This window comes from Perissodus microlepis, chromosome 5 (assembly GCF_051167445.1).
Source record: "Perissodus microlepis isolate ML-2025 ecotype Zambia chromosome 5, ASM5116744v1, whole genome shotgun sequence".
Lineage (NCBI taxonomy): Eukaryota > Metazoa > Chordata > Actinopteri > Cichliformes > Cichlidae > Perissodus > Perissodus microlepis.
Genome location: NC_140465.1, coordinates 20,832,086 through 20,846,876, shown reverse-complemented (window position 1 = coordinate 20,846,876; position 14,791 = coordinate 20,832,086). Strand labels below are relative to the sequence as shown.

Sequence of the window (14,791 nt, the reverse complement as noted above, 5' to 3'; positions counted from 1 at the left end):
TTATTTACGTTGAATTCCGTTTTATTTATACAGCATCAAATCACAACAACAGTTGCCTCAAGTCGCTTTATATCGCAAGGTAACAACCCTATAGTAATACAAGAAAAACAGATAAAAACCCCCACAATGGTAAATGGACTGAGTCTTGTATAGCGCTTTTCTACTCTCCCTCAAAGTGCTCTATATAACATGCCACATTCACCCAATCTCACAAGTCTCTATGCTAACTACATTCACACTCCGTGTGAACTTGGGGTTAGTATCTTGCAGACTGGAGGAGCCAGGGATCGAGCCACCCTCAATCATATGTGAACCCACGGAGGAAAAGGTCCCTTTGAACAGGAAGAAACCTGCAGGAGAACCAACCAAGGAGAGGCAACTATCTGCCACTACCGGTTAGGGGTTAGTGGATGAAGACAGATCAGAAACATGCAGTGAAAGAGAGCCAGAAATTAATAATAACTAAATACAGAGAGCTGTATAAACGCATAGTAAATGAAAAACGTGACTGAAGAAGAAAATTCAGTGCATCATCTGAATCCCCAGCAGCCTAGACCTATTGCAGCAACTTCTATCATCTATTTTGTTATGTGCTATTGAATAACTTTTGGAATAAATAATGTATATAATGGAATACATGAATTAAATAAATTACTAAAGATCTAACACCAGTGTTCATAGCAGTTTATAAGCAAGACATTCGTCTCCTCTAGAAATACATGAAATTTGGCAGCACAACTTATTTAAGATAAGTTATTTAAAATGGCTTACTTTGTAGCAAAAATAATAAGCCAATATAAGGAAAATTAATGAGGAACCTGGTCTGTTTGCATCACTTATTTCTGAACTAAAATGTCTTTGGACTTGGATGAAGATGCAAAGTTAATTCTAAGATAATAAGGACAATGGACGGATTAATCCGCTAGGTGGCGCATGAGCAAAACACCTTCATAAGTGTAGTAGCCGAATGTGACAAATGTATAAAATGCTCAAAGGTGCATACTTGCTTGAGCCACTTGCTCTTATAACCGTGTCTGTCTTTGTTTTATTTGCAAAAGATTTCCACTTGTTCAAGTTTGGGCCTTTATGAGTTGTTTGGGCACGAGGGGCATTTTGTCAGCTTCGGAAATGATGTAATCATAGATTTATCCACTGTGATATCACCCTTTCACATAATGATCTTGATAATCCTACAGACTATAGGTGTATACTGTGTGACATAATAATAAAGAAGTAACATCAAAAAGGCATAAGACATGTTAGGACAAGACAAGAAGAAAGGAAATCAAAACGAAAGCAAATAAACGTAAAAAAACATACAATGTTCGAATGATTCCTTCATAAGGACATAATAGCCCTCTCTTATTTCTATTCTTTGCACCGATGCTGTAAATGCAGGTCTTGTGTGTGTGTTTTTATACAATAATATACAATTATTATTATTGCAATACAATATTTTGGAAATATACTGCAGGCCTATGGAATTTGGAAAAAAGCAACCAATCAGACTGTGACTTCGCTAAAACTCAAACATATCACATACAGAGTAATACAGTAATACAGTGCAGACAGAAACTGCCACATTGTGTGTTCCTATAAAAATATACACGTTTATTATTGTGGTAAAGGTTTCATATTGATACTTGTTTAAATAAAAGAAACGATTCATTATTCTAATAAACGCACAAAAACGTCAGGCCTGACTTAAGAAAAGAAATTAAGTTATAGTTCACTTTATCCTATTAATTAGACTTAAGCCTTCCTCAGCCCGTCGATCCCTTTCGTCAGTGTGTGTGTGTGAGAGAGAGAGACAGGGGTAGGGAGGTGGGAGGGGCTCCTAGAGGTGATAGTGCCTAGTTTAGCACTTTGCAACATGATCCACGGAGAGGCCGGGCTTTGCGGCGCTGCATCCTGCCACACCGCGCCACATGGAGACCGGATAGAGCCGCGGTAAACTGGGCATGATAAAGAAAGAAGGTGGACCATTTTCCTCCTCTGTCGGCTGGCTATATGAACTCGCACAGCATCAGCAGCTCCTGACAAAGCAAAGGCAGACGGAGACATGAGGGTGACGGGAAGTGCTGCTGCTGCTGGAGATTCTTGCGGTCTGCGTCAAACCACTCGGTCCTTCAGAAGATGATGCTCGCTGTGTCTCTTAAGGGACTTTTCTGGTTCGTTGTGTGAACCCACACCACGCTGAAGGGGGTCTTTGTTAATATCTCGGGTTTAAACGTCCAGTAGCAGCAGCGGGGATAGTGATGGTCAACCCTTCTCCAGTTGCTCAATCACTGAATCACTGTCTGCATCTGCATTGTAAAGAGAAACTCACCCCGAGGGAGTGAGGGATTTTCAAGGAATATGCAGCGATAAAGAAACCACAAGTGTTGCTGTTTTATTTAAACCAGACAGAGTCATAGGTGGATGAACGGAGTTTTGTTATTTACCAACATGAGCTCGCTGTTTTTCTCCGATACCCCGTCCGGTCCGGTCTGCAGCGCTCCCACCGGTTCGGGTGCGGTGACCAGCGCCCTGCGAAACGACCTGGGCTCCAACATCCACGTGCTGAAAACCCTCAACCTGCGTTTCCGCTGCTTCCTCGCCAAAGTGCACGAGTTGGAGAGGAGAAACAAACTGCTGGAAAGCCAGCTGCAGCAAGCTCTGCAGAGACCGCAGTACCGCCACCTTTACACCCGTGAAGTCGCCGTGCAGACGGACGGTCCCGAGTCGAGACTGCCGGGCACCATCTGGAGTTTCACCCACGTCAGGAGGCAAGGGGAGCGCTTTGAGACCCTGCAAGGGCCCGGGGTGACATGGACGCATCCGGACGGAGTTGGTGTCCAAATTGACACAATTACCCCAGAACTGAGGGCTCTGTATAACGTGCTGGCCAAAGTCAAGCGGGAGAGGGACGAGTACAGGAAAAAGTGAGTAAAGTAAACACTATTAATGTGAAAGTTGTGTGCGGGTATTTTATATGCTCAAATAATCTCACGCTAGGATATGTCCAGTTGTAGTTTGCAGGGGAGCAGCAAGAAATTTAAGGCCTTGAGTGAATGGTGAAGCCCCCACCACCGAAATGTATTTCTTGATAAAAAGCTGCTAATAGGGAAGCTGCTCCCTTAAGCTCTTTCCTTTGCATTTACATAGATGCACAGACACAAAGATACTGAAACGTTTAAAAGAAATGTCATATCATAACGGACAGACACACAATACCTGCAATTATTCCCTATTATACTCTAGATTGTAATTAGTTACACAAAAGGGCTGACTCATTCAATGAGTCAAGTTGATAGCGGTTTATAAAGGGGAAACATGTTTTCCTTTACAGTAAATCTGGGAATATAATTGCTATTGAATGCACTTCTCATGTGTTAAATAGTTCACTTTTGAGCAAAACTGTTTCTCAGTATTTGGGAAGTTAGGCAGGAACTCAGCCAGTTTTCAAGTAGTCGTTAAAGTCATCCATCAGTAAGTTTTTTTTCCACAAGACAAACCACACATTTGTCTCTTTACAAACTTCTACATTTACTTTGGATTGAAGTTAGCTGAACATGAGGACTGATCTGTCTGTCAAGGGGAAAAAAAAGTTTATTAAGAGACATGATTGGTAATTTTGGCTCATGTTGTCACTTCTAACTTATTATTGTGGCTTTTCTTCTCCCGTGTGGACGTGGTTAGACAATATATCCAGATGCTCATCTGACAGGTATAGAGGAGCGTGATGACAGCTATCACAGTGACAGTGTCACTTGAGCTAGTACATCCTGTTTGTGGCTGTTTGGCACTTTAGTTAACCAAACACGTTTTTCCATGAATTTAACTGATCCCGTTTTTTTCCCATTTCTGCGGAAATTCCTTTGCACGGCTCGGTTTTCAGCAATTGTTCTCTTTTTAGTCATACTAATTGTGTCCGCCTGTGGACTCACTGTAGGATCCCTAGCTGACTGTGAGTGTGTGACTGCTGGCCGTCTTGGCCGGCTACTGGAGGGGGTGTGGGGATTGCCAAGCAACCGCCTGCTTCTGTTTGGCGTCATGAGTCAAGCAGAGAGGCATTTTTACAGGCCTCTGTCTGGTCGGTGAGGTCGTCTATGACGAACGCTTACTTCCGTGTGAGCACACTGACTCAGTGACACAGAATGTGTGTGTTCTCCCACTCCTCTGGGAAACTGGATATCCTGTCCAGTCATTCCTGTAACACCAGCATATCCTTTTTTGTGCATTTCTCCTGTGGAAGATAAAGTGCAGTGACTGGGAGAGTGGCCAGATTTAAAATTCCTGCAGCTGAAATCCAAGATCTGGATCTTTTTTTGGCAAAAATGACTTTACATGTTTGCTTTTAAAATGTATATTATATCACAAGTGTTGTGGAATTTCTTTTACACCTGGATAAGTGACAATCAAAGTGCATTCCAAGCATGTTTTTATGGGCCAATAATCATTGTTATCGATTTGCCTGCCTCTCTCTTTCCCTCCTTGCTCTGAGCTTGATAATTGCATCATCGCTGAGTTCACTGCCCTGCTTTTCTTTCTGTCTCCCAGTCTAAATCCTCTTTACTACTGTCACGTTTCAGCATTCAATCCCTGAGCCCCATCCTGCCATGCCTTTTCTGTTCTGTGTTCTTTGTGTTCAGCCATTCCTTCGCTCCACCCTTCTGCAGGCCCTCCACCCCTTCGTCCCTCTCTGTGTGGTACAGACTGCTTTGTAAGGCGTCTTCATTCCCCATGGAGGCCACCACAGTGCTCTCCCACATTCAGGGTGATTTATTAAAGTTTTAGCAGTGTGGACACGCACAAAAAGATGGATCGGCAGTTGTCTTGTTTCTGATTTGGCCGCTTGCATTCCAACATGGTTACCATGAGCTGTTCAGATGTTTACTTCTGACATTTTACAGTGAAGCTCTTTCTGACCAAGAGGTAAAGCAATGCACTCTGAACTAATTTCATGAGATGTTATGTTGCAGAGAATGCTTGAATACATGGAAGGGAGATTAATGCTAAACACCAGATTAACAGAAATAGAAAAAAACACTGGTCAGAATTCCAAGAAACATCAAAATGAAACTTAAGTAACAAATTTTAACAATCTGTCTAATCTTTGAACTTAAATTTCATCTTAAATTTGAACTTAAGTAATTATAAATTTAAAAAAATATTCACAGGTACAATATAAATAATCATAAACCTGCTTGCAGACATTGTGCACTCTATTGTTCTATAGACTATACTCAGTAAATAATGTTTTAAAAAGTCCTTTTGCATCATCTGTTATGTATGTGAGCAGTGCTAATGGAGACCATTAAAGCATCTAAGACACAGAAAAAGAATGTTTTTCTCAAAGAAAATATATGAAATACAACAAAAGAGGTAGAGATAACCACTTTGTTAGGTACATCTGTTTATCTTCTTCTAAATGCAAATACCTAATCAGCCATTCACAGGGTAACAACGCAATGAATTTGGGCTTGTAGACATGGTCAAGATGGCCTGCTGCACTTCAAACCAAGCATCAGAATGGGGAAGAAAGGTGATTTAAGTGAGTTTGAATGTGTTGTGGTTTTGGTGCCAAACGAGCTGGTCTGAGTAATTCAGAAACTGCTCATCTACTACTATATAGCAGTGAGCGGCTCTAGGTGAAAGCTCTTGTTAATGTCAGAGGAGAATGACCAGGTCACTTCTGGCTGATAGGAGAACAACAGTAACTCAAGTAACCACTCATTATAAACAAAGTATGCAGAAGCACATTTCTGAATGCACAACAACCTATTTAGCAGCAGAAGAGGCTACGTTTCGCATGGACTCACCAAAATTTGACAATAGAAGACTGGAAAAACATTGCCTGGTCTGATGAGTTACGATTTCAGAGGTAGGGTCAGAATTTGATGTAAACAACCTAAAAACAAGGATCCATCCTGCCTTCCATCAGTGGTTTAGGCTTGTGGTGGTCATACAGTGTGGTTGATATTCTATGGTACCCTTAGCACCAAGTGAGTATCGTTTTTTTTATCATTGTATCATCTGCTGATGGATGCTTCCAGCAAAATAATGCGTCATGTCACAAAGCTCAGATCATCTCAAACTGGCATCTTTAACATGACAAAAAGTTCAATGTGCTCAAATCATCAGACATCAGTCCAGTAGAGCACCTTTGGGATGTGCAGCTGACAAATCTGCAGCGACTATGTGATACTAACATGTCAATATGGACCAGAATCTCTGAGGGACGTTTCTAGCAGCCGTTTGAATCTATGTCATGAAGAATTAAGTCAGCTCTGAAGACAAAAGAGTTTCAACTCATTTCTAGCTGGGTGTACCGAAGGTGGTTGATGAGTGTATAGTTAGTGCAGTTCAGCAACCAAAAGTGTGAGTTCATTAAGGAATGATTTACATTTAAGAAAGATCTGCTGCAGGTGCAGACTAAGACAGAGAAGAAGAAATCGAGTTGTTGTGCGATGCATTATTACAAATAAAATGTTCAAAATTCATTGTTCCAAAAATCTCAACTGGCCTCAATCCTGTATCCAAATCAGTTTCTCTCCATTGTTCAAAATCCTATTTGTATAGAGAACAGCATGTTCTTTCAAAGCTAATCTGTATTTGTGCATCTGGAAAAGCTCCTAACTTCGTGTGGATTTTATCCAAAGTCTAACCTAACCTATCAGATTCTTTCTTTTAATTCATTGCTGTCATGTGAAAAAGTCTGCTCAAACACACACAGTCCCACTGTCTGTCTCCCGCACACTAGCATACTGTACCTATTGTCAAAGAAGAAGCGCTACAAATCAGACATCCAACTTATCCACGTAATGCCACAATGTCGGGACTGTGGGGTTACATTTCTGTCATAGCCGTGCAAAGGAAGATGGGTAAGGTCATTGCCAGCACACCCAGTTCACACTGTTTTTATTCCTCCTTCTTCATTATACTTTTATCACTTGGGGTGTCAGTGTGACTCTCCCAGTAATTGCCGTCATTATGTGATAATGTTTGAAAGGACATGAGAAGCGTTGCTGAAGCCGATGAGCATATCTGACAACCGGCAACACACGCTAAGAACAGATAGTGTTTCCAGTTCACTGTGACAGTTGTCTTGTCTTCATAGGCAGTGGCAATTTGCTTAAAGTTTTGCATTTTATATTTTTTGCACAGAGATACCGCAGATGGCTTTAGCCATTATGCAGATTGCCGCACAGGAGGACAGGCAGGGAGTGAAAGACGGCAGTTATTCTTGGAAATAACGTGCTGATACATTTTCAAATAGGTGCATAAAAATATAAGATAAAAGAGAAGTACATAAATGATACTGTAGACGGCATGCATTTATGTTAAGTAGAGCTGATGGATACAAATTCTGAGAGCTGTATAATTTGCATTATTATAACCAACTTTTCCAGTGTAGTTCCCACTGCAGCGTTAAAGGACATGTCAGTGAGAGGCTGAGCTCCAGTTGAGATATGAGATCGGCGGTTCCCAGTCGTTGCGGTGGCCACTCCTAATTGGTTGTTTATTTCATCAGTGATCTGAGGCCAAACAACTGTCCTGCTGGATCACAGTATGGAGACAGGGGGAGGCAGAACAGTCACTGGGCCTCCAGGGCATGTTCTTCCGGCATGAATAATTCACATGTAGCTGAATTTAGCCGTGCGTGGATCAATGCAATGAGAATTCAGTAAAGACGCTTTTCCCGAGCCTTTGATCTCAGTTCCTGTGCGTCAAAGAGGTGAACATCGAAGCTGAGCCTCTCCTTTGAAAATCAGTAAACTACTGTAACAAATTACAGGGAGAGGTAAACTGCAATTCCAAAGTCAGCGCCTGCATTGTGTTTCAAATATCATATTTCCTGATGAAGAGCAAAGCGCTGTGCTGATGAGCTCCTGAGCCTTTGTGTGTGTCTGTGGTGCTGACCTGCCCTGCTTATAATCCAGGCCGTCTATTCAGGAGAGGGATTTTCTCTAAGCCGTCACCTAGCACCAAGGCTTCAACATCCAGCCAGCCCTGCGCCACATCCTGGCATGCAGCACTGAACTGGGGCCTCTCAAAGTGGAAGGCATCCTGCTGCTGAGATACAGAGCAAGAGAAAGAGAGATCAGTTCACTCAGGCTACTGAGCTCCAGAGTAGAGTCTGTACTGTTTGTCTATGCTCCTTCTTAGTTCACAACATGTTTTTTTTTTAATCTTTCAAGGCAAATTGCTGACTTTAGAATCGTAGGTCGTATCCATTCTGTTGGGTCTAAAAGCTTTACAAACCTGGATTATACTCAGTGGAAATATGTAAAGGAAAAGAGCTGCTGATACTGCTTATTTGTCTATGCTGTACACCTCAACTTTTATCCAAAAATACATTAATGATCAATGATTCCCAAAATGACGGATAAGTTGGGAAGGAAGAGAAGAAGGACCTTCTTCTCAACACCACAGAGAGTCTGTGAAGGCAACAGATCCCCAGATGAATGCAGCGTGTGATGAGGTATTTTAGGTATGTTTGGCTGTAAAAGATTATGAACCAGAAAGGTCAAGTAGCCACTACACAGGAGTACCAAAAGTTTATCAGTCTGAACACCCTGAGGATGCCTTACTTTCTACTGTGTGAGTAATGTTTTTTAATGGAAGCACCGGCCTATTTGATAAAATCATTAATAATTTTGGATTTTGGACTGCAAATAAGTAATTTGCTACTGGTAACTTGTTACATTTGACAGGTTTATGTAGATACATAATATTGCTATGTAGTTTAAATCAGTGTTTGTCGTTTATTCGTGAGATTTGTTCACAATAATTGACTGAAACTGTCACTTACTGTGAAGATGCTATAGCAGCGGCGTTGCAAAAAAGGAAACCTAGTTTATAGTGTTTCCCCATCTCCCTTCACAAGCCTTTCTTCTCTCAGTGTCTGGAGCTGCTGCTGTGCTATGCAGCTGTGGTTGATTATTCATGGGTATCGATACAGCTGAGAGCAGTGGCGCATTGCCATATTTAAAAGTGCAGGAATGCACCTGTCGGTGGTAAGCAGCTATGGCAAATATAGACTGGACTGACTGTGCAGAAGGGTTTTTTTGTGGGTTGGAAAGCCTTGCGACAGTTACAGGGAAAGCAGGAGACAGATTAAGTTATTAATCAACAGACCTAATCTTTATATAGACCTAATAATGTGCCTTTGGCTTTCGGTTCAGATCTGCTCAGTTTGCAATGCTTTTGCAGCTAAAGCTCCTAATATGCTGGCACAGCGTGCTGACTTAATAATGTCTGTATTTCTAAAGCTTGTTATTCGAGAGGAAATGCTGGTTTACCAGGCACTCCAAAAACATATACAGGCACTTTGGGCACTATATATAACATACATGTGTGCGTCAGAGCATGACAGCGGTGTTAAATATGTTTCAGCGCTTGAACTTCCAGCACAGAAGTCCACATGTGCCTTCCCTTTGAGCTTGGTGGAAATCTTAATGTAGTGTGAGACTCGTCTGTCTTGTGTCCGTGACGTAAAAGACGGATCACACTGATGTTCACACTGTCATACCATGATCGGATATGGGTCGCATAGGGTCAAAAAAGTCGGATTTGATACGCTTTCGCCTGCAGTGTGAACGTAGCCAAAGTGCTTTGACCTACTGTGGCAACATTTTCATTATAGCTGTTGCATCAGCAAAAGCTGGTCTAGTTAAAGAAAGTAAATGTTTGTTTAAACTAGTGATTTTAACACCGATTTTTAGTCATGACCTGTTGAAAAAACACTCAGAAAATTGAATCTCTAAATACATCCGTTTCAGCTGATAATATTGTAACTTTTTATTCAAGCATTCATTTGTTGTTGATTTCTGTGTTGCTAAGACCGTCAAGGGTTATTAAAAATATAAATCAGAGCTGTGTTTTGACACTGCAGCTTTCTTCACTGGAGACGGAGCATTTATTTTTTTATTTTTTATTTTTTTTTTAAATTAAAGCTTCTATTAACAGTTATTTTCATGTCTCCCCAACTTCCCTCACATGAGTTGGAGGAATGAGGCTGAAGCTGTAGCTCTGGCAGTAGATATTTCAGTAGTACAGTGCAATACTTAATAAGCAAGTTACCCCTGACTTTAATTTAGCATCAGCTCTCATATGAAAGTCAGCTGGCTCTTATATTTGGCACTGAAATCTCATGCTCTCCTTGTTATGTAAATGTTTCCTTGATATCATTTCCCCCTTTATAATTGGAGGAGATAAGGTACTCTGTCTGTCACCCTAACTTTGCAAAGATTGAGGAACCCTTTGTGGGTTGAGGCAGTGCCTAACAATTGCATTTCTATAGATTTTGAGCAAGTTGGTTAGTAACGAATTAACCATAGTCAGGACTGCATATTCAGATTACAACAAAATAACTGAAATCTACTTGGCAAACATTTGAAATTTGTAAAAATGTAAAGAAAATGATTGAAAACAATAGCTACGTGGAGTTAAAGTTACAGTCTCAGGAATTACTTACTTACTTTTCAAATAATTTTAAAATTTAAAATATAAAAATTGGATTTATGAAACTTGAAAACACACACTCAGAGAACCCTTAATGAACTTTTTTTTTTTTTTTTTTTTTTTAAAATCGTTTTTATTGTAAAGCTCTTTGGTTTTTAATGCACAATATAAATAAATTTTATTTCCTTACTTACTTTATTATTATGATGTAAGTTGACTACGGCAACCTCAAAACCAACTCAAAATCCACTTTATTTCGAATGAGATGTAGAAATCTAAATTTTGCTGTCAACCTCACCATATTTAACTTTTAAATAATCCAAAACAGTTCTAATCAACGTATTAAGCAGTGTTTTATAAAACCATAGCTGTAATTTGCTTCTGGTGACTGACCACTTGTAGAGACACACTGAATACATTATTCTTGCTTTGGCTCCCTACAGCTAACAGACTCTTTGTGTCTCTGTTTACTTATTTTCAATTCCTGGTTTTTGTTCTTTGTTTCCTTTGTTGGACTTTCTATTGAAGTAGCAGTGGGTATTCCTTTCTCAGGTTATTTTGGTACATAAGTACATTATGCTATTGCTATTTTAATCTAGGTCATACACCTAGCCTTTGATTGATTTTTTTGTACTTTGACTATACCCCATCAGCCGTGAAAGGCTGATGGGGTATAGTCATCACCCCGCTGTGCGGGTGAGCGGCATGGACACCTACATTTGTGAATGCGATAGCTCAAGAAGAAAGCGACGTAGGAGCTTTAAATTGATACCATAGGTGTATCTACAAAAAAATCTCAGAAGAATTTGAATCTCATTGATCTCGACCTCAAGGTCAGAGGCCAAGTGTTCTTCTTTTATTTCTTATGTCTTTGTGTTTCTTCATGGAAACACTTTATATAATACATGAAAACCATAGTTTATTAGTGATTGATCTTTTCTTTTTTTTTTCTTGAATAAGTCATACTGGTTTATGTCATTCAGAAGTTGTGATTATATTTGACACATCAGTGCAGCAACCCAAATCAAAAGGTAGCCAGTTTGCAGGCATAGAAAAATGAAGAAAATCAGCAAATTACTTTTAACATTTAAGTGTGTTTCTAATAAAATACCAGGGCAGCTGTAATTCAGGAGGTAGAGTGGGTAGAGCACACGTTGAGATGTTAAACTGTAACATAGGTGCTACATGCTATCAGTGTTGTATGCTTTTAAAGTTCTTTTAATGAAAGTGGTGGATCATTTACATCCATTATAAACTGCATCAGTGCATTATGAAACAGTGTCATGAACTGTAGGCCGTTAGATTCAGATTGTTGCAACTGATTTAATTGAAATATGACAGTGATCGTGTAACAGGTGTATGTACACAGACGTACAATACGATGTTTGTCTCATAGTTCTATTATGTGTCACATAATTTCACTGTACACACCCTGGCCAGTGAGGATTTGTGCCAGAAGTGAATATCTTGATCTTCTTTTTTTCTTTGATGGGATGTCACTCCCTGTGTACTCCACCCAAACATGGCCCAGACTTGCAAGCTGTTGATTGTGGTCTTATGCACTTGCAGTGATTCTAACAAATCCACATCATTTGCACAGCAGAACCCCCCCCCCCCCTTACCAAAATTATAAAACTGTTAGGACATGGATTTAATGAGATGTTTTTACCAGTTAAGTCTTTACAGTTCTTGTGCAACGAAACATCTTTGTGTATGTTAAGTCAATAGACAGGAGCCCAGAGCTATTATGAGAGCACTATAATAGGGCAAGAATAAATCAGTGGGAACATAACAACTTAACAGTAGAGTAGTGTTCTTTGTAGGATGTGGGGTGGGGTCAGTTTGCAGTGTGGATTATGGAGACTGCAGGGGAAACTGATTTTCTGTCACAATGCTTTGTCACTCCCTCTCCTGCATACTGCACAAATATGATACGCAGGCAGATGAATCCTTGTATTCTTTCCTTTTTTGAGTTCTGAGAAGAAAAACATTAATGCGGCCAATGAATTGCATAAGAACAATTAAGAAAAAAATAATTGACTTCACTGTAAAAATTTCACTTTCAGGTTCATGTCAGTAATTGTGAAACTGTTACTCACGGGAACTCTTCGGTCTTTCTGCCAGTTTCATTAAAGACATTTAACTGCCAACTATTGTAAGCATAAACAAACTATTAAGTTGGGGTGTTTTCACAGTGGCAACATCTTTGCAAGTCCATGCAGTTCATAAAATCACTGCCTTCATAAACACCTCACTTTTACAACAGTTATTCATTGTTTCAGGGTGAACTTGGGTCAAAGAGTTGGAATCTGCTGATAATTACCTGTGAACGCCCATTATATTGGTTGTTCTCCTGTAGTATGCCTCAGGCCAAGGAAAAGGGGCCCTTGACTGGCTTTGAGAGTTAAGCAATTAGATAATACATGTGCTTAGTGCAAACAAGTCAAGTTTACACCTTGGAAAAGCCAGTGCAGCAAGGCTTGGGCGCAGGTCAGACATGTTACAACACTTGCTCCCAATTATCTTTCAGTCCATTAATGTGAAGGGAGGACAAGTGGAGTTGCACCAAGCCTTCTATTCAAATAGATGCTTTGATCAGTGGAAATTACTTTAAGTATCCAAGAAAAACAAAACCCAGGAACATGAGCTGTGCACAAGCTGGTGCCCTGTTGCGGTGCAACAAGTTCATCTTGAAAAAGCTGGTCCACCGAGTAAAGACATGCAGCAGCTATATGAGCCGTGACGTAAACAAAGCTTATAGAAGCTTTAACCATGCTTGCTTGTGACGATGCTCACTGCTTTTGTAGGAATTTAAACTAAGACTCAGATGTCTGGTTTTAGACAGAACATCCATCAAACTCGCTAATTATATTTTCCAGTACCTAACCTCTAATCCTAAATGTTATTTGTTTTCCCAATCCTTTTCCAAAGAAGTACTACATCTCTGGACTAGTCTCGGTGTAATTAAAAAATGCTTTATTAAACGTCTGAAAGTACAGAACTGCAGCGTGTTAATGCCTAAACATATTTCAGCATCAGTTAATTAAACAGTGGATGAAATGTTACGTGTGTTATGTGTGAATTTCTTTACCAGTTAATGTAAATTAATGTTAAAATGTTGCTGTAGTGATATTTCAATATAGTGTAAATATACTGTGACCAAAAAAAACGTACTAAAATTGAAATGAAATTTTTTTTTAATAAAAAAATGTCAACGCATAAGAGAAGATAAAAAGACAAGTGTTGAAATGTTAGATGCCACATGCACTGTGGTTACCAGATAACAGATGTGTGTGCATAGACACCATGTGATGATGTGTAACTGTGCAAAGTAAATAACTGGTTTGGATTTCCCCATCCAAGCACATGTGTCTATTAGATAATGCCATGAATAATCTTAGCTAATAAACTAATAATAATAAATACATACGAATTTGGTGAAGGGCTGCAATGACTCATCGAGTATTTCAAATAATTTGATTATAAAAAGTTCTCAATACAAATTCTTTGATTCGATGTTTCGTTTAATGCACGCGATGTAAAGAACAATGTAACGTGAGCTTTTCACCCACATTTGCGACTAAAAACAGACCTGCAATAAAAAAAGTATTTAGGAGCAGCGTGCAAATAAAATCTGCAGTAAGTCTCCAGAAGTTGTATTAAAATATACAGATGAACTGTTAGCTTAGTGTCATACCAGGCTGGTTAAATCATACAGATTGCTGAAGGCTGACGCTGGCCGTCCTATTTTCCATGGAGGTGATACCAGCAGCAAACAGGGGTGAATCTAAAGGGGGCCATCGGGTGTACTAGACCATATTAACTTCAAGGCTCTTGCAACATTTTTCAGATTGAAAGTGAAATAATATAAAATATTGCATTAATTCAACTGCATAAATGTTTAAAAATATAGAAATAAAAGCTTTTTTATACAAGCCAATAAAATCTACATGGGCCATTAAACTCTGAGCCATGGACCTGAGGGTTAGTAGGTGGAACACTGAATTATTATTTATATTAATTATTAACATCTAGACCATCATGTCATCTGTTTTCAGCACCTCCTGTTTATGTCAGAAAGCTTTTCAAGAAGACAGAGTAAAGGTACATTTATGCCTTAGTCTATTTTATATTTTTAGATTTTGAAAGAACGGTATTTTTGTTCTCTTTTGAATATTTATTTTTGCTTATTAACAAGACAAAGGTATTTCTTATCCCGTTACACGAATAATCAATGGAAGAATTGATGGATTACTTGATTACTAAAATAATCAGTAGCTGCAGCCCTAATTTGGTGTGATCATTCAGACCTCTCACTCTCTCCAAGGTACATTTAAGACCA

At 39.6% G+C, this 14,791-nt stretch overlaps 1 protein-coding gene across 2 annotated transcripts in view; it reads left to right on the top strand.

Annotated features, from left to right (window-relative positions):
* The first annotated feature begins 1,844 nt into the window (after positions 1 to 1,844).
* iffo2b (intermediate filament family orphan 2b) overlaps positions 1,845 to 14,791 on the top strand; it is a 28,487-nt gene continuing 15,540 nt past the window's right edge. For both annotated transcript variants that reach the window (XM_084928693.1, XM_084928691.1), the window contains exon 1: positions 1,845 to 2,924. In XM_084928693.1, the coding sequence (XP_084784819.1) occupies positions 2,422 to 2,924 (503 nt within the window). In that variant the 5' untranslated portion in view covers positions 1,845 to 2,421. The remainder of the gene's footprint in view (positions 2,925 to 14,791) is intronic.